The 18874-nt window shown below is 38.7% G+C and overlaps 1 protein-coding gene across 3 annotated transcripts in view; it reads left to right on the top strand.

Annotated features, from left to right (window-relative positions):
- lmbrd1 (LMBR1 domain containing 1) overlaps nt 1-18874 on the top strand; it is a 51779-nt gene that overhangs the window by 19402 nt on the left and 13503 nt on the right. For all 3 annotated transcript variants that reach the window (XR_009923931.1, XR_009923930.1, XM_062401029.1), the window contains exons 7-14: nt 2090-2163; nt 10207-10332; nt 11006-11158; nt 14440-14504; nt 14623-14725; nt 16764-16868; nt 16954-17103; nt 18081-18156. Coding sequence is in view for 1 of the 3 variants with exons in the window: in XM_062401029.1 (XP_062257013.1) it covers nt 2090-2163; nt 10207-10332; nt 11006-11158; nt 14440-14504; nt 14623-14725; nt 16764-16868; nt 16954-17103; nt 18081-18156 (852 nt within the window). In the remaining 2 variants the exon portion in view is untranslated. The remainder of the gene's footprint in view (nt 1-2089; nt 2164-10206; nt 10333-11005; nt 11159-14439; nt 14505-14622; nt 14726-16763; nt 16869-16953; nt 17104-18080; nt 18157-18874) is intronic.

Raw genomic sequence — 18874 nt, 5'->3', positions numbered from 1 at the left:
TGTTTAGCCGTGTGTTATCATCAGTGTCTTTGTGATATTTGCTTCCATATTAAATAGCATTGCAAGGTCGCAGGACTTGAAAGGTAGATTTAAAAAAAGAGAAATCAATTTGAAAGCAGCCGATATCAACATGCTCTGACTTTGAGTGCTTTGAAAAATGATTCCATGTACGAAGATTCTTGTTCCTACGATTTTCATATGGCTCCAAAAGCATGTTAACCCAAGGGTAAAGGCCCTCGTCTTTTAAAATCTATCACTTGTTTGTTACGCGGGGTATCTATTAAAGATTTGTTGTCTCAAATGGGATTAAGATGATATCCTTGGTCTTGACGATCAGCAGAAGAAATTGTACTGACCTGATTTGTACAATTAATGGAGTGCTCCCTCAAAACTCACTCATGATTCTTCTTTTCAAAAACAATGCCTCAGTCACTGGTGTAATTTAAAGCTTCCATTAGATTAATTTTTTTCTTTCTAGTGTGTAGCATAAACGGGTAAAATGTTTTTGCACATCAAACATCATTTGGTAAAACCCATTATTCCCCATCCCAAATGTAAGCTGGCTCAGGAATGATAATTGACATTAGCTTTTTAGTTTGTATTGTGTATCCCTGCCTGTGCACTAGCTTCAGTTTTGTAAGAGTAAAATTGTCTCTGTAAATTACACAAATTTCTGTCTCAATGGAAACTCAGCACTCCTGTTGCTCTAGAAATAAATGCACAGCACAGACATAGTTTCCCACAGAATCGGCCTCTATTGTAGCAGCTGATAATGGGGGTCGGGTGGGGGTTTCTCAATTGCTACATTTTGTGTGCCAATTAATAACTGATTGACGTATAGAGCTCGATAATCTCCCTTCATGAAGGTTTAAACAAATTAGAAAATATATTTTTTCACTAATCTCACTTATTGCCTCTGCCCTAGCTGCCTCTGGCACAGCAGCATGCTGCGTGATATCCTCCTACATCTCTCTCTCTTCATTAGCTACAGCTATTCCTTCCAGACCCTGACTTGCTGCTTCTGCTGCCATAGCATCTCCGCTTAAAGCCTGAAAATATTCAAAAACAAATTGATTGGGTAAATAATCACATAGGTCAGATGGTTCCGATTACCCGTGTGTTTTCTTAAATTTCTATTTGCTCTGTTTTGCTTTTACCTCTAGTCAAGGCCATCTTTGCTCTTCCTTAGAACGACACCTTTTGAGTCAGAAAAATATGTGATATTCATTTGTATTCATTCAGTATCATTCAGCGTTTAACAATTCATATTATTGATATCCAAATGCATGGGCAGTTGATACTGACTAGCAGCTATGCCGGCCATCCTCTGTGCAGGGGAGAGTCAAACACAAACCTCCTTACTGCACATGCAGTTTTTTTTTGCTTGATTCAGTGTGTTCAGACAGACTGGTCAGTTTTCAAAGTGGTAGGTCCCATTCATTCTCTAGCCAGCCATATTCTAATTTGACCAGCCACAGTTTCACAACAAATTATTTTTAAAAAGAACTGAACAAGATATTTCTGACTTTGTATTTTGCTCCAAGCTGCAGTTTGGCAGGTATCCACAAGTGGCATGCGATGCAGTTCTCTCTCACACACAAGAACTTGAAAACAATGTTCATGCACATGAACCCTCACTGCTACCATTGCTTGAACAAATTATGTTGGAAAAGCTTCACACAAAGTGAAAATAAATCCTTGATGAACCAATTTATGGAGATCCACAAATTTATTGGGATTTAAAGATTTGAACCCTGGCTGTTAGAATTTAAAGTAAACTACCTTAACAGGTTTTATGAAAATGTCTCATTGCATCTTTTACAGGACTCGAGTAATGACATTTTGGAGCTTTTGTAACTTGTATCTTTACTGAGTCCATGTAGCTGCTTCAATGTTGTTTGAAATCTGGCAGCATTTTATCCGTCAAAGAGTATAAGGAGCGAAAAAGCCAACTGAAATACCACCAAAGTGCACTTAAGAAAGTCTTGAAAGCTCTTGCTAGTTTGTACCAGTGTCAAAGAGTCTATTGATGTTTCTTTCATGGGCCAAGGTTAAATCTCTAATGGCTTTCCTCTCCCTCCACCTCCAGATGGTCTACCAGCTCTGTCTTTCTCCATCAGCACCTTGACCTTGATTGGCATGTTGGCAGTCATCACTTACACGGTGAGTAGGGACCGAGACAAGTGGATGATGTTGTTTCATGTGTTCCGCTAACTAATTCATCCTGTGAGATGATTTCCACACCTTACCAACCCTGTAATTGTTGAAACCTCTGATATAGAACATGATTTGGGGTATGGGAAAATAACTCTCAATGCATGTTAAAGTAAAACTCGTTCAGATGCAGTGCAGTTTCTTTAAAATACACATAGTTGTCTGCCTTTGAACTTTACCTTTTGATGGTGCCCCCTTTCAGAGTTTAGACCCCTGACATTCAATTGCTCAAATACCTTGACTGCTGTCTTTCACCTAAGCACCAGATACTTTTGCATGATATATGTGCATCCCTCTCCGGCTTATCAACCACTTATCAGCTGTCTATTTATATATATAGATCTACCGCGGGGTCCATTAATATATGCCTATATTTTGACTCCCTCAGCATTCTGCAGTTTTCTCCATTTTTTCTTAGATCAGGAAAATTGACCATGCTGTAACACTTGTTAATGCTGTCCATTTGTCATAGTTGTTATCTTGGTAACTAGACTGTGAATATTCCCTGGAGGTGGTGCTGGTGTCAGGGTGAGAGTAACACAGAGTAGTGGCCTCTGGGGAATAAAAAACAGAAAAAAACTCCCTATCAACCCAGGGATTGAGAGCAAAAGTGACAGCCAACCCCAATCTATCCAGTTTCTTTTGGGCTCAAAGAATCCTATTTGAGAAATTGCACAACAATTGAATGTGGGGCTCTAATGAATAATACACAACCTAGTCAAGTAAGTTGTAGAACTAATCTCCCTTTAGGACATATAATCCATCTCATCTGAGACTCAATCCACTGTTCTTTCACTTTGCTTCTCACAGGTCTCTATAGAGTGGATAATTACCTCGTACATTTTGCGAATGGAAGTGTGCTCACATTTGCGCTGACCCCCTGTTTCTATGTAAATGCCTTGTGGAGATAGAAACTCCCACCCTGTCTTTGTTTTTGACGTTTCTTATTTGGATAAAGTCAACAAATCAGGCCTTTGGGCATGAGCAGCAGCTGCCCCTCCCTCTTTGACTCTCACAGACACATATAGAGATCCTCTCTTTTTTTTATCTCACTTTTTTATCCCCTCATTTACTTTATTTACTCTGTTGTATCTGCAATCAGCAAAACACGTCTTGGTAGGAATCTACCCATATGGGCAAACAGCTCTGTGATTACTACTGAGCCTGATTAACTTAATGAAATATGAGTGTAGCGTACATAAGCAGTGGAAATGTTGTCCATGACTTCTGTGCTAATTTATCACCTCTGACGATTAGTCATATACTTTTAATACATAGATCTCGATGATGTAAACAATATCTACAGTGCAACTGCAGACCAGTGCACTTTAAGTTTATATAAAGTAAAGAAGGTTATAGCTTTTACTTCTGTTTTGGTCTTTTGACCAGTTTAAACAGATGTATATTATAAAGAGGGATCCCATTTACAGTTTTTTCTTCTATTTTGAATTGTCTACAACTTTCTGCTAAACTAAACCAATCCTTATAACAGTTTATATGTAAGACGTTTATATTAAGCTGCAGATGTTATCTATAAAGGTGCTCTTGTTACAGTCCTGTAGTACATCAAATAGAACACAACCTAAAATGGGATTATACTAAAAGACGGTGTTCACGTCTAGTTTAACATCCATGCTGGGTAAAAACATAATTTGGTGCTAAGGAACATAAATTACGTACTTGATTATTTGAACATAGAGCGGGTATGAGAGCTCCGATCCAAGGAAGCACTTGAATGCCAGGTGTAAACAAGGTCTAAGTAAAATTTAAATTATATTGTTTGCATTACAAACCTATATTACTAAGATACTCTAGGTGTACTATATCACCCAGTCATCTAATTAAATGTTATCTTTGTTAACTAAGTAATGCATAAGTGATTAAAGTTACTTTGAAATCAAATTTTGTTTGTATATCATCTGATGTGTATCGGGGTGTCCGGGCTATACCTTTTTCCTGTCTAGTCAAAATACAACTTTGTACCTTTAAGAACACTTCAGGCAGTTAATTTTGAATAACTAGACCATTTTTGCATTTGAATTTGAGATGAAAGTCGCTTAATATTTATGCAAATCCATAATTATGGTGAATATCCTCCACATTACTTGGAATGTTTGCACATGCATATTCCCTCTATATATTATCTCCCATTGTGTTTGATTGTACCCAGCAGTGATGACATGCGAGCGATCAGGCTGATCTCAAAGCTCATACATCATGCGGAGTACTTTGGTTTCATTTAAAAGCTTGGCCAGCTTATTGACTTATGACTCTCATGGCTCTGTCTCCAGTGGACCAACCATTCTCTTGCTCTTAAATTGTCAGCCATAAGGTGCTGACGCCAAGCTAAAGTTGGGAAGATAAATAGCAGCTGATCTAATCACAGGCCCTGAGATTGACCTGAGGAGATGGGGACTTTAAATTATATTTTTGATTTACCCATATACTTTTGACCAATGTTTACAGTTTAGAACTCTATTTTATGACACAAGTTATTTAAGATTCACTGTCCTAGAACTGTTTAGTCTGTAGTTATTCTAATACCAGATCTACGTAAAGCTTACATTATCCGGGCAGTAACTCTTTCTATGGTGATTACAGGCCTGAAAATCGGCATGAGAAATGAAAAGATTATTCTACCACTTTCCTGGCATTGTCCTTTAACCTCACAGACCGCTTAATACAATTACTGCAAAACCTTGAAGATTGCTCTGAAGCAGGCAGCCTGGGAAGCAGGTTAGTCATCCATGGCATTTTTTTATTTTTTTCAAAACTGGACTGCCAGTTGAATTTCTTTTTGTAGATAATTGGATAAAATTGCTGTCCATTCAAAGGAACTTTTAAGTTTTCATTCACACTCAACCTCCTGTGAAAATAAATGTCATAAGGCAGTAGTTAGACAGACCCCGAGTCCAGATAAAAATCATTTTATTTATAGAAAAGTAATATGGTGCCAGGATCAACATAGGGCATGACGGAGTGGAAAGTGCTTTTCATTGGCCACTGACACATTCTTTAACAGTTTCCATACATTAAGGGTCTCCGCATACATACTATTTAAAGCCAACTTTTTTTATTCATTGACTTTACACCATACGCTACTGTCTTGGAAATTCTTCAAGGCCCATGACAGTTTTCAAGATAGAACAGCTCCTTGATAAATCCAAACACAGAGGACGCTGAAGTTTGTTGCTGTGGGAAGGAGGACATAACTAGGTTGGATGCTGAGTCATACAACTTCAAATTATCTGTTGAAGCTCTTGATGCGCAACACTATACAAATAATATTGCTGCAGTATAGGAGGCCTTTATCATAAAGTAGTCATACTTATCATGAATCAGTGCTCTCCTTATATTCCAGTTGGCAATGCACTGGGGACCGTTTTGTGTAATAGTGATCAATACACTGCAAACATGCTGTAACATGAGAACTATGGATTTAATAACCTCTAGCTGATTTAATTTATTCATAACAGCCTGATGTCATCAGAATAAATGGATATTTATTCTGATGCAGATAACCTGTCTTGCCCTTTGTTGACAGAGGGGGACACCTACGGTAACCTTTCTTTGGTGAGACTGGTTGCACTGCAGCTGTGTAAAACTTAAAGCCTCACTGTGGAGTAATTAGCATAGAGAGATTCCCGATGTCCCTCGGTTTAAGGATTTCCTCTAAACTATTAAAAGCCTTCTCAGACTGGAACAAGTAACAGTGTTTTATTTAAACTCCATGCAGACAGAATGAGGTCCAGCAATTTCTGATCGACATTGCATTAGTTATATTCCTAAAACAAAGGCTTTTCATAACAGACATTTTGAATCATCAAAGCAAGAAATGCACAGGCAGGGTTAATAACATTAATGATGGCTGCACGCCATCTGGTATTACTGTGGATGTTCAGTCTTAAACTGGGAATCATACAGGAATTGAGACACCATCAAGGTTATTCGTTTTCATCTACTTTTTACTATTTCAAAAGTCAGAAGGTCTATTGGTTTACAAAAAATTACCTTTTTTTGTAAACCAACAATGACATGCTAGAAGCTGTCGTAGTATCAGGAATAAAACCAGACACAATAGATGCAGGCAAAAGTTGATCAGGGAACAGGTGGTAGGTCTTGAAAAGATTTCTAAAAGTTAGTGGTCAGGCTTTTTAACAATGGCTACAAATTGATTTCAGGCAGCAACAAAGCCATCTAGAGAGGCTGGGTTATTATATTCCTGCTTACAGTGTATAACATTTACTTTTTCTCATGCACACACAGCTTTTCCACAGCCCCTCAGCGAGAGCATATAGAGTCAGCTGACTGAGCCCTGCACTGTGTCTGTGCCACTACGTCCCTCTTGTGGTTTTCCCACACGGAATATTTAAATGTATTTAAAGATACTTAAATATTTTAATACGAGTGTGGCACCTCAGAGTGGCCCCTTAATCACCACTTTGTCAATCCTGACCTCCATTATAATAATAGAGTTAAGGTAGCAACCCTTCTACTCCTGGTGGAAAAGGGGGATAAAACACCTCACTAATCTAATCGTTTTCAATTTTAAACACCCCTCACCCTTTTTTGGGGTCAGACTCTTAAATATAATCTTGATGTTTTTGACTAAATTAAATGATTAACTATAGTAATGTTGTGATACAAAGAACTTAATGTCTATCTATCATAATTGTCCAAAATAATTCTAAGAGAATAAATCTTAGAATAAAAAAAAAAAAAGACACTTTAAAACCCCAAAAAGGAGACAGTGATTTTTTAGTTTGACATAAGTAAAGTATCATTCATCTTCAATCTGTCTTAAAATCTTGAATAAAAGAGAAAACAACAAGGACTCAACCAATTGACAGAAACTCATTCTGACTTGTTTATTAAGACACCTGGTATCTGATGGAATAAAGAGCAGCTGTTTGCATCACAGAGTAAATCATTTGGATGTCAAATCAACTGCCAATCAACTCCGGAATCAACAAAGGATCCATCTTTGTTGATGGTCTGTGGGCTGTTTTCCCACAGGATGTGTTGCTTGACCTCAATGTGATGGACTTTTACAATCTTGGGTGGACTGCTGTGAAGGTTTTTCGTGTTTCCACTTGGGACCTCAAAGCCATGTGCTTGTGGTCGAAACAAAAGGAGGACTTCAACAAACAAGCAGTCACAGCTGGCCCTTTATAAATCCATAGACATTTCAAGCTTTCTTACATTTTTGACTTGCTTTTTTTTGTTTTATCTAGCCCCTCACACTCAAACATGTTCTCGAGATGTTTGAGTGAGGTTCCGATCTCTGTGAGACACGCACCAAATTAATTCATATTAAACTGGAGGGTGCTCACGGAACAATGTGTCTAATTCACCAAAGATTCAACGACGTCAACCATGGAGGAGAAGGATAGTTTACAATGCCATTGCTATTTTGAGATGGCTGAGATTCCATCGTGCACTTGTCACTGCTGATTAAATAAACTGAACATAATCAAGTAGAAGTATGGCTAAGGCTCATTAATATCACATTCATCATGTTTTTCCGCCTAGTTATTTTTCTGCCTCTTGAAATGTGACTTGACCGTGTAAAAATAAATAACCAGAACGAGACAAGTGGTGGCATATGCTGCTTGGGGAACCGCTCAAATGTGCAAATCTACCAACATTCAGAAATGTGCTGGAGGATGACGAGCTTAGGCTACGTTCTATTACATTTTTAGTTCTGCGTGTGAAATGCATATTTAGGAAATTACTGGTGAAATACCAGAGTAGACTGATATGCATTTTCAATTAATTGAACATTTTATTCCCTGCCTGAAAAGTTGCATTAAAATTGGCAGGGCCAGAAGGTGGCATCATCTCATCAATTGTAATATCGTGGATGGTCAATCATGGTGACCCTATTTAATACTTCAGATTTAATTTAAATAATGGAAGTTCTAAAAGTGAAGAAAACTTGTATACAGTATTTAGAGAAATACATATTTCATGGCCCTTTAGACCTCTAATCACACAGAAATACAAACTATCAAGACTGTTCCACATGAGGTTTGGGGACCTTTTCTTGTTTAATTGTATTGTTATATCACGTTGGTGTAGTTGACTACACTATCTTAGTCACACTTTGTACCTGATCCTGGATTAGGGACCGATACAGTACACTGTAACTGGTGCATGCGCAGTCAGCCTGGTCACAAATCTTGGGTTACATGCAGACGTTCAAGGACTGTGGCTGACCCCAGTAGACAGATGCAGTGACTATGAATCTGCCTTTGTCCTCTTTTTTTTAAATCTCTCTTAAGACACATTTGTGTAAAGGTGATTTCCCCAGACTGAGAATTCACCTTCATCTTGTTATTTACTTTTAATCCACCTCTGATCATGGTGACTGTGTCATTTTATAATTTTTTTTAAATGTATTTTCTTTTCTCATCAGTACCATTTATATTCTTAGATTTGTGCTCTTATTTGATCAGATGCTGTATTTCCTTTAATTGTTCTCAATTGGTTGCCCTCGATTCTTCAGTTTTCTTCAGTAAATCAGTTGGGGGATACATCATCTTCCTCCTGCCTTTAAGCTCCACCATCACGAGTAGGAAGAGAAACAAAGACGAGGCTTGTGTAGGAGACCTGTGTCCAACTCGTTCTCCCTATCCCACTAAGAAGTAACATGACTCTGAATGATTTCGACCAAGAACACCTCCTTCAACCAACACACACACACTAACACACACATCACACACTCCCTTTTACTCTGCTCTAAGCTATTTCTGGTTATTACCTTCCACAGTGGGTTTTAAAACAACTTTAATGAGCATGCATTAAGATGTGTGAGCTAAAAATATACATTCCGGCTGAGGGTCACCTGTGTGTTTTTATTTTATTTTCATTTTTCTCCCATGTAGTTGCACATTTGAGAGGAAAATGTGTTTCTCTTGGGATCTGGGGCAGGTTCTCCTTTTATGAGTGTTTGATATTCGGAACATGCTCCGGCCTTAAGAGCTCCATGATTCATTGCAGGAGGCGACATTCACCCGTAACAGAGATCCACAGCATAGACTAATAATAGTCGGGCCGGACTTAGTATCCCATGTGACATTCTTAATACTACCTTACACTCAGAAACTAGTAAAAGTTGTTTTAGAAAAATATAGGCCCTGACGTTTCCTCCTCTTGACAAATTGAAGAAAGAGGGCAGCATCTTTTGACTAGGCTGAGAGTGTCTTTGCACAGAGGGGCTCTTTGTTTTATTATGAACCCATAAAATGGCACTCATCCAATCCGGTAAATGCGAGACGGCACAGGGACGGCGAGAAAGCATTGGCCTGTTGCTGTTATTTTCATTTGTATTGATTGGTCGGTTTCCTCGTATCAGAGTTATCCCCTTGTTTTTAATTATAGTTCAAACATTCCTTCCGGAGATTGAATCCCACTGATAGTTGAAAGTGCCTTTGAATTATATTTTTCTGCACTTATTCTCTCTCTTCTGTCACAGCATGTCAGTGTATAATTGTATGTAGAAAAGGAAAGTTGTCGTGCCTTTCATTGAAATTCACCTCACTCGACACTGAGGACATTCTGATGCCCCCTCCTCTAACCCAGATTTTTTTCTCCCTAAATTTCTCCTTGAAAAAATCTCACCAGATCCTGGATGGAGGATGGTGCGACACATGGGGGCACTGTTAAGCTGTAAATTGCATCAGGATGATATAGGGCAGTGATAGCCACACAAAATGGTTGCAGCAAACTCACCAATAAACCTCAGCACAATTATAGATTCCACCAATTTAATCTTTTTTTTTTCCTGTCTCAGAAATGACACAGCCGGGAACCATTTGCGTTGCTGTATGTGTGTTTGCTTACCCTCATTTGACTGTTGATGTGTTTCACATTGGGAAGTTGTTGTCATCAGACTGGTGGGTGTGTGTGGGTGGAAGCATGTGTCGCGTGTGCCATCCCACTCCCGACAACGACGTGTGATTTTAATGGTGCTCTTCCACTGTCTTTCAGGCGTACGGTATGTCTGTGCTGCCTTTGAATCTGATAAAAGGCACCCGGAGTGTGGTGTACGAACGCCTGGAGAACACAGAGGACATTGATGATGTTGAGCATCAGATAGAGAAGCTGAAATCCAAGGTTGGTCTCAACTGATCATGCAAAGTGCCGGCACAACACGACATAAACACAGTGCACGTTATCTACAAGTCATGGAAGAAATTAGAGACATGAAAAACTATAGATAATTAGATTACCAACAATTATAACTATACAAATGTTGCCTGTTCTTATTATATGCTTCAGTGCACACTGCAGTGAGTGTATAATCACACGTTCGGTGAAAAGGTACGCATGCATCGCCCCCAGCTGATCAGTCCCCCTTCCTCCTTATCGCTCTGCCTAGCCGCTCTGTCGTTGCATGCAATTATGAATTTGGGTAGCATTGTCCTTATCAGCGAACTCCTTAAATACAGGCAGGCACAAACAAGTAAAACAGAAGTGAAGGCATCTATAAGTTGCTATTTGTTGCCGGTGAAAATGTGAGGTTGAACAAGAACAACCCATTCATTCATCATTTCTCTCTTCTGTCCCTTGCACATAGATATTTACACAGTCGTACCTGGTTTTCAGAGATTACCGACCAGTTATTGTTAAGGAAAACTAAAGTGCAATTTAGAGTGTGCTTTAATAGTTGAATGGCTAAAGTTTATTGATAAATAAGTGTATTGTTATGAGATTGAAGGAAAGACATAGCACATTTCAGATTAAAGCATGCAATACTGTAAATGATTTGGTTTTGTCTTGTCGTCAGTGTGCAGATGGACGTCCCCTTTCCTCAAGGGACAGGCAAAACCTGCAGGAGCTGGAGAGCAAGCTGCAGGTTCTCCAGCGCAGGGGGAGACACCTGGAAATTGCAGAGAGGAACTGCTGCACAAAAGTGGGCAGTGCTCTCAGACCTTTCAAGGTGAGGCTGCATTATGAAATTGGCTTTCATACATAGAGGTAAATCATTCGTTTCGATGTGGACAGCACTGCATACAAACGCAATTTCCTAAACATCTGTATGAGTTTTATTGTATTATTCAGCTAAGGCAGATTTGAGCTGCGCAAAGTCCCACATTTCCTTTTCTGTTTTCTCTCTTAATCATTGTGTAATTTGAAAGATTCTTATTTGGCCGAGCATCATGGCTTCCTCCCAAACAGTTTCTTTGCGCTCATGTTCTTATCTGGACTGCTCTAAATGTACTTTTTGTTCTTCTTCACACAACCGCACATTTACAGGACTCCCACGGGTTGTCTCTTCACCTAATTTAGTCTGAAGTCTCTGGGGCAGACTCACATTTCTCAGGAAGGATCTCATGGTTCCCCAGAGATAAACCAAAGCAACCACAAACTTTTCTTTGAATCTACCTTTTTCAGGTTGGGCAACTAATACCTGGACGCTATTAAATATGACATTTTAATGTCATTGTTTTGTCATATTCAAATTTGTCCAAAGGGTTTGCGAAAGAAGGGGATATAACATCATTTGTTTAAGACCTAAAACCAATTCAACCTCTGGGCCACCCGGTTCCAACACCTGCCAATATCTTGAGATGATGCACCTCTGATTCATAATTAGTACCTTGAATGCATATTTTACAACCAGCAGGAGTACAAAGCCGTACAAATATGTTTACCAGTAGTTTGCAAAGCTTAAACTATTGATTGTGTAGGAATGAGGCATCCTGATAATTCATTTGATGTGCATATATTTCACACACGCTCCATGAACAAATTATCACATCCAAAATCCCTTAAGGCTGCCCATGACTGCAGCTTCCTCTATCCTTATCCAAAACCCCCCAGTTACAGTGAAACATCTGCCATCATGTGTTGTTGTTGTTGTCAGTTTGGCATCATCAGCATTGTCGGTAATGAGGATTATGACTATCATTATGGCTGACATTATTGTCAAAACTGAAACAATCAGATTTAGTAGCCTTTTTGTGTTAATACAATAACCAGAGTGTCTCTGAAATTGAAACTCTACTTAAAAAGGCACTCGATCCGCCTTTGGCAACATTCTCCATTTGTTGTATCTTATTTTTGCATCTTACCTCCTTGCACCTTGCAGTCTGCTATTATTTTTCCCCTCATACATTTCATGCCTTAGCCGTTGAATGGAGCTGAGAAGAGAGATGGGACTGACCAACCGGCTGCAATAATCCCCACACTCCTATTCATACTTTTAACCTAATCGTTGTGCACATCTGAGTTCTTTGTGGTTTGTTCGTTGGGTGTAGCATTGTGCTTATGTGGACATAAAAGCACGCCTGAGTCTCATCTCATCAGTCATGTGGAAAAGATGATTATCTCTCAGTTGAGATAAGCTCAATGCCATATTTTTTGGGGTTTCCATCGTCATTAACCTGAATGAAGTGTCATTTAACAGCTTTAATCTTGGCTATCCCTAAATGCACTGGCAATACAATTAAAAGATGTGCTTACACCTCAACTCCAAATGCAGCTACACGCAGCACATTAACAGAAATACATGGTTTGTTGATTTCAAATGCAACTTTACAGGCACCACTTATATTTTACTGCATAATATGAAATACATTTGTGAAAAAAATTACACTCCACCTGCATGAATCTCAAGAGCATTTTGCATTTTTCAATACCTGCAGAATAATTTATTTGTTTCAAGGGACCAGAGCTGAGAGCAATTCCATAATGACAAGAACAGCTCTCCACACCCTGCTATTCACATTTTATTTCAGCTTATATCTTTTACATTGAATGTACGCTGTGCTGATGTGAATCTAATGCGACTGATAGGTTCTTACTTTCCTCTCCTACGCAGCATGCCATAGGCGATTCACAGTAAAATAGGTCTCACTGTTTCTAATCATGTTTTCCATGTTGACAGGACAAGTCCCAACGTCACTCTCTTAGTTCATGTTTTCACACTGCTATTCATTTTCCAGCGTTTTACTGCACCGCAGAGATGCACAAACATTTTAAGTCAATGTCAGTAACAGTTTGTCTTTAACCAAGGGGGTTAGCACTAATGGCAGTCCCCAGACTCAAATTTAAACCGTAATGAGTTTGGAGATTTATATACCCTATACACCTGTTGCAATGTTGTCGAGTGATAAGCCAGATGATTGTGACTTCTCCAGAGCGGTCACACCACAGTGTCTCAAAACATATTCTGTCCTTTTTTTATATCAAGCTTGCCGTAGGGAGAAGATTAGTCACTGAGCAAGAGAGGAAGGAGCATATACAACTAAGAAAAGTGCTTGGACCTCACAAAATGGTTCATGTATTTTGATTGTATCATTCAAAACAATCATATGAAAATAGATCCGTTTTGTTAACGTTTTAAAAGCTGTGTTAAGTGTGTCCCTGCAAAACACGTGATGAAGACATAAGGCCAGTTTAATAAGAGAATTTAGATGATTGTATTTTTCCTACTTCAAATTGTTGTTCAGAATTAAGAAGAAAAATGCATGTTGATCATCATTGTAATTCATGCTTTACTACAATCATTGAGAAATTAATTCAAGGGAAGTTTATATCAAATATAGTTGGTTTACAAAGCACCCATTTTCTCAGTGCTTTATTGATAAGGATGTTTCAAAAGTCAAAGCTTGCAGGAGTGAGGAAATAAATGGGCTCTTTTGTTGATTTTTCATTTTCAGTTTTTTTGGTATCACTCTTTAATCCTGATACGTGCTCAGTTGTGTGATTAGCTTGTTGATTAACTGTCAGGGTCCAAACACACTTTTCATCATTTCTTTGAAGCCATTTAACAAAAAATCACAGCAATGTAATTCATTTTAATTGCAGTAAGATGACATGTTCACCTGCTTTTTACTCTGCAATTGCTGATAGCAGCTATTTTAGGTTTAAATGCCTCCTTGAAAACGAGCAAATTATGGCCTTTTTTTTTTGTTGCCGTTTTGGCTGCCATCAACCTTTTTCCTCCCTGGTTGCAGCCTCCCCACTCCGTCTGGGCTGTACCATTGCTTCCCCCCGTCACCTTCGGCAAAAGAGCCAAACTGAGGCTGGCCAGGCCATATGGTCCCCCCTTGAAAAAAAGAGACAAGGCAGAAAGGTTATATTGGATGACCAAGTGGATGCATTTGAAAATATACCCTGTAATGTTGCTGGGTTTCATTCACCATAGGTGTATTTCCTGGTTGTGGTACACTGATTTTTTTATTATAATGTATTTGTTTTGTTGTAATTTTGCAGATAATGTTGGGCATTTTCTTTATCCTGGTTGCACTGCTGTTCACCATTGCCCTATTCATTTCAAAGTAAGTCATGACACATCCTATAACACACAATACCACTTACAAATCTACATCTCTTAAGGCAGACAGTGTAATTTTAAGAATACGTACAGGTAATGATTTTTCCCTCAAATTGTTTCAGTTTGGACAAAGCTCTCCACTCTGCTGGCATGAGCTCAGGGTTCGTCATCTTTGGCACCAACCTAACCAATCCTCTGAATGAACTTCTACTCACCCTACAACCTGTGAGTATACCCTCATCTCTCATGTCCAAAAGATGATTATCTTCAATTAAGATATGCTTAGAGCCCTATTTTCTTTTTTTCCGTGATCATTAACCTAAATGTAGCTTCAATTAAAAACATTATTCTTGGCCATTCTTAAACGCAGCAGTGCATGTGCTTCAGTTCAGTGCCGGTGAACTGTGAAATAACTAAGTCTCAACTACAAAAACAGCTACTCTTATTGTCTTAAATGTCACTTAATGGTTTCTCACTTAAATACAGCCCTATAGGCTCCGCTTCTATTTAACAAAATGCCATGTGTTAACACTTTTGCCAAAGGGGAAATTATACCTTCATGAATCCATGCTCAAAGTTTCATTTCTCAAGAAGTGCAGAATAATTTAATGATCCAAGGGTGTAGAGCTGAGAGCGAGTCCAACACGATAAGCTCTGTAAGCACACATCTGAGTCAGAGCTCAGTACAGGTGAAATGTTTTGTGAAATCTACAAATAATGACGTCAAAAAAATTCACACAGAACTAAAACCACATTGATTCTCACACAAGTACAACAAATTTGCATCATATAGCAGGTTCATCTTTTCCTGAATAATGATCCAAAGCCGATTTAAAATCACAGACATGGGTATGACAAATAAACATAAGATTAGAAAAAAATTGGAAAACCCCACAATCTTCATTTGTAAATTATGATTATTATATGACGTCCTTAAAACAACTGTATCTTTTTAGCACACAGCTAAATCCATAGACCTATCATTGAGGCAAAATTACTTCAAATGTCACACAGTTGTGGTTAGAGATGAACAATAAGTGGGACACTTGTAGGCACTTAACATTATATCAACAATGCCTAGAAATATCTTGACCAATCAGAATGATCTGGACACTTCTAGGCACTAATCATTGAGGTAAAATGGCTACAAATGTCACTCTCTTGGTGTTAGGGAAGCACAATACGTGGGAAACTACTATTTGATTGATATTTCAGAATTCTTCCACATTCTTACAATCAATGAACCTCCATCATTGATTGCTCTGTGAACCACATTTGGCAAAACATTAAGTATAAGGTTTAAAGGTGTAGTGCACCTGCGAAATTTCATCAAATTCTGAGTATTTGCTGTAGGATTTCACACCTTTTTCAGATCGTTAAGCCCTGTGAGTCAAATTGATATGACTGAATGTGGACTATACTAATAAAATGCAATTTATTGATGAATTGTTCTGGTAATAAAATAAAAAGAAATAATGCAGCCACTTCTCAAGCCTTTGTTTATCAGTCTCTATCTTTTAATATTAACATATCTAAAAAGTAATCAGTAATAAGTCATACAAATGACCTTAAACATTTCCAAGCATTTGATTATTTTGTGCAACCTCATGGATTTGAGAAACTGGCATAAGCAGTGGTGTCAAACGACTCAAGCCTTATTTTAATTGTCTATTCCGATTGACGTCACGACCATTACTCCTTTCCTCCAGGTCGTTGCGGCAGGTCTGGACACAGAACAGAACATCCTCTTTAAAACTTGGTATTCTGCAGGAACGTTATAGTGGAAGAAATGACTGACAGCTCAGACCATTAAAGAATTGCTCCATAGATAGTGGCATTGATTAAATGTCTAAGGCCAGTGTTAAAAGTATGACCTTGGTATTTAAGGAATCAAGTGCACCATACCACAAATATAGGATGCTATATAGGTGGGAGGTTGAATAAGAATGTTTGACTTATAGAACATAATCAATAAATATTTATATGTTGCACGCGCTGTGCTGGTATATCTGGAGAAGCATCTGTAAATAGTTTTCTTTACAAATTAAGAGGAAAAGGTTAGGATATGCCGTTTTTTGTGTTAAACAGTCTTGACAGTGTCAGAGTTCAGTGCATGGTGTCCAGCTCAGACGTGCTCCAGGTTAATTGGCCTTGACCGAGTGGTGCTGATGACACTTGCTCATTAGCAGCTCAAAGCTTACTCTATAGCATTAGCTTTTATACATGTGAGACATGTAGCTGACCTCTGTCCCCGTTTTCACAGGTTTTCCCGCTGGATTACATCCTGATCACCGTCATCACCATGTACTTTGTTCTCACATCCATGGCTGGCATTCGCAACATGGGCATCTGGTTCTTCTGGATAAGGGTAAGCAAATACCACACTCGCATGGAACTACAAACACACCATCAACATTGACATTATTAACCTGAACCTTTTTTCTTATTTCCAGCTTTACAAAATAAGACCAAAGAAAACCCGTCCTCAGGCTCTTCTCTTCCTCTGCATGATTCTCCTCTTGATCGTCCTTCACACCAGCTACATGATCTACAGCTTAGCCCCGCAATACGTCATGTACGGCAGCCAGAAATATCTTGTACAGGTGAGGAAAACGTTTTTTGTTTGTATTTGTGTGGCTATAGCTCTGACTGTGGGGCTCTAACAATGGCAGTGGTCAGTCATGGTAGGTTCAATCCACTTTGGTCCAGCAGGGTGTAGGCAGCGCCGGCGGTCTCTAAGGGCCAGTAGCAGCTGCTTTTAGTCCTTTGTTCTTCATGGATTCTGTCTGTCCGTATTAGACTGTGTGTCTATTACTGTGTGGATCTGCTGTTTTGACAGTCCAAGCCCTGTGTGATCTGATGTTTCTCTGCTCCCTCTCTGTGTGTGGGTGTGTGCATGTGGTTTAGACGCACCCTTGTGTCTGTGCTTCGTCTAAAAAATCCTACAAACAACATAATTAAAATGAAGCGCAATGTTGTGGCTCAAACATCCTCTTTTTAAATGAAAGAAAAAATGAGCTTTTTTTTAAACCATTGTATGATATACGGGGTAAGAACATTGTTCTCACAGGGTAGTGACTTTATTCCTATGAGCTGCTGCTTTTTCACCCACAGTATCTGAATATATTGTCTCTCAGTTCCTTTTATGCCAGCCAAGCATATCCAGTGTACCCTGGATAGTAGAGAATATTAAATACCTTAAATTTAAGGTTCCCTTAAATTTAAGGTATTTATCGACTTTAAATACCTTTTTATCGACTTTAGTTTAAAGTTCCTGTAGGTGAAGCAGCTCTTTAAATGACTTTCAATTATATCATACTTACATGTGGCTATGTTGGAAACCCTTTATATTATTCTGTATAATCTTAATTATGTTGTTTTATTCTATTTATCTAAGGAAAAACTTATTCTGTCCTGCAGATGTTTCCATTACTTTGTCAAAGTTGCGGTCTTTTTTATAATTTATGAGTAAAAGAATTGTTGTGGTACTACAGATTTTCAGAGATGTGTATGTTACTTCATCTCAAGGCTAAATCTGTTTATTACTTTGCTTGACAGATATGTGCCTCTTGTGTTTCAGACGCCCTCAGCAGGTCCCACATCTGGGAACACTACTATTGCCACCACGAGGATCTGTGATGCCGAAGCGCCTAAGGGTAAGTCTGTCATCTCCGCTCGCTCACCGATGTAGCACCAGTCTAATAGCAAGATGTTGGAAGAACCTACAACACATCATCAAAGATTCATCCCTCACAAGTGGAGTCTATCCCGGAAGAAAGGAAAGGACATAGTTCAACTCGGCCATTTCGTGTAGAACATATACTTAAGCAATCTTTATCACCATTAATCACCATTCGTTATTTATTAGAGAGAATAATGCCGAGGACAAACATTTGCTAATGCGGACCATACCTTCCTGCTGTCTCCATGCCAACGCTTATTACAGTGAATCAGCCATGAAAACGAACGTGTGAATGTACATCATGCTAGCGAAGCGTATCATACTAATTTATTTATTTGCCTTATGCTCAACCCAGGCTCTTGTGGTGCTGTAGGGAATGTGATGGAATTGTTATATCTGGTTTTAAAACCAGAGATAGTTTAATGAAATAATGGATATTGTATATGGATATGTGGATATGTGCACATATACATTCTTACTGCTTTGTGGTCTCAATAAAATCTATTACAAACAGTAGAGCATATACTATCGTCCAGCGCCAAGGCCCAGCAGTCTTTAGATTCAAATCAAGAAACAACAGATTGCACAGCTCCTTCAATATACCTTTTCCATCAAGATCCATGCATTATTCCCTGGGATATTGTTGAAAATAGGCAGCTGTGGCTCAGGAGGAAAAGCGATTTTGTCCACGA

The sequence above is a fragment of the Platichthys flesus genome, chromosome 12 (assembly GCF_949316205.1).
Source record: "Platichthys flesus chromosome 12, fPlaFle2.1, whole genome shotgun sequence".
NCBI lineage: Eukaryota > Metazoa > Chordata > Actinopteri > Pleuronectiformes > Pleuronectidae > Platichthys > Platichthys flesus.
The sequence above is the reverse complement of the archived record's forward strand: the minus strand, read 5'-3'. Positions and strand labels throughout refer to the sequence as shown.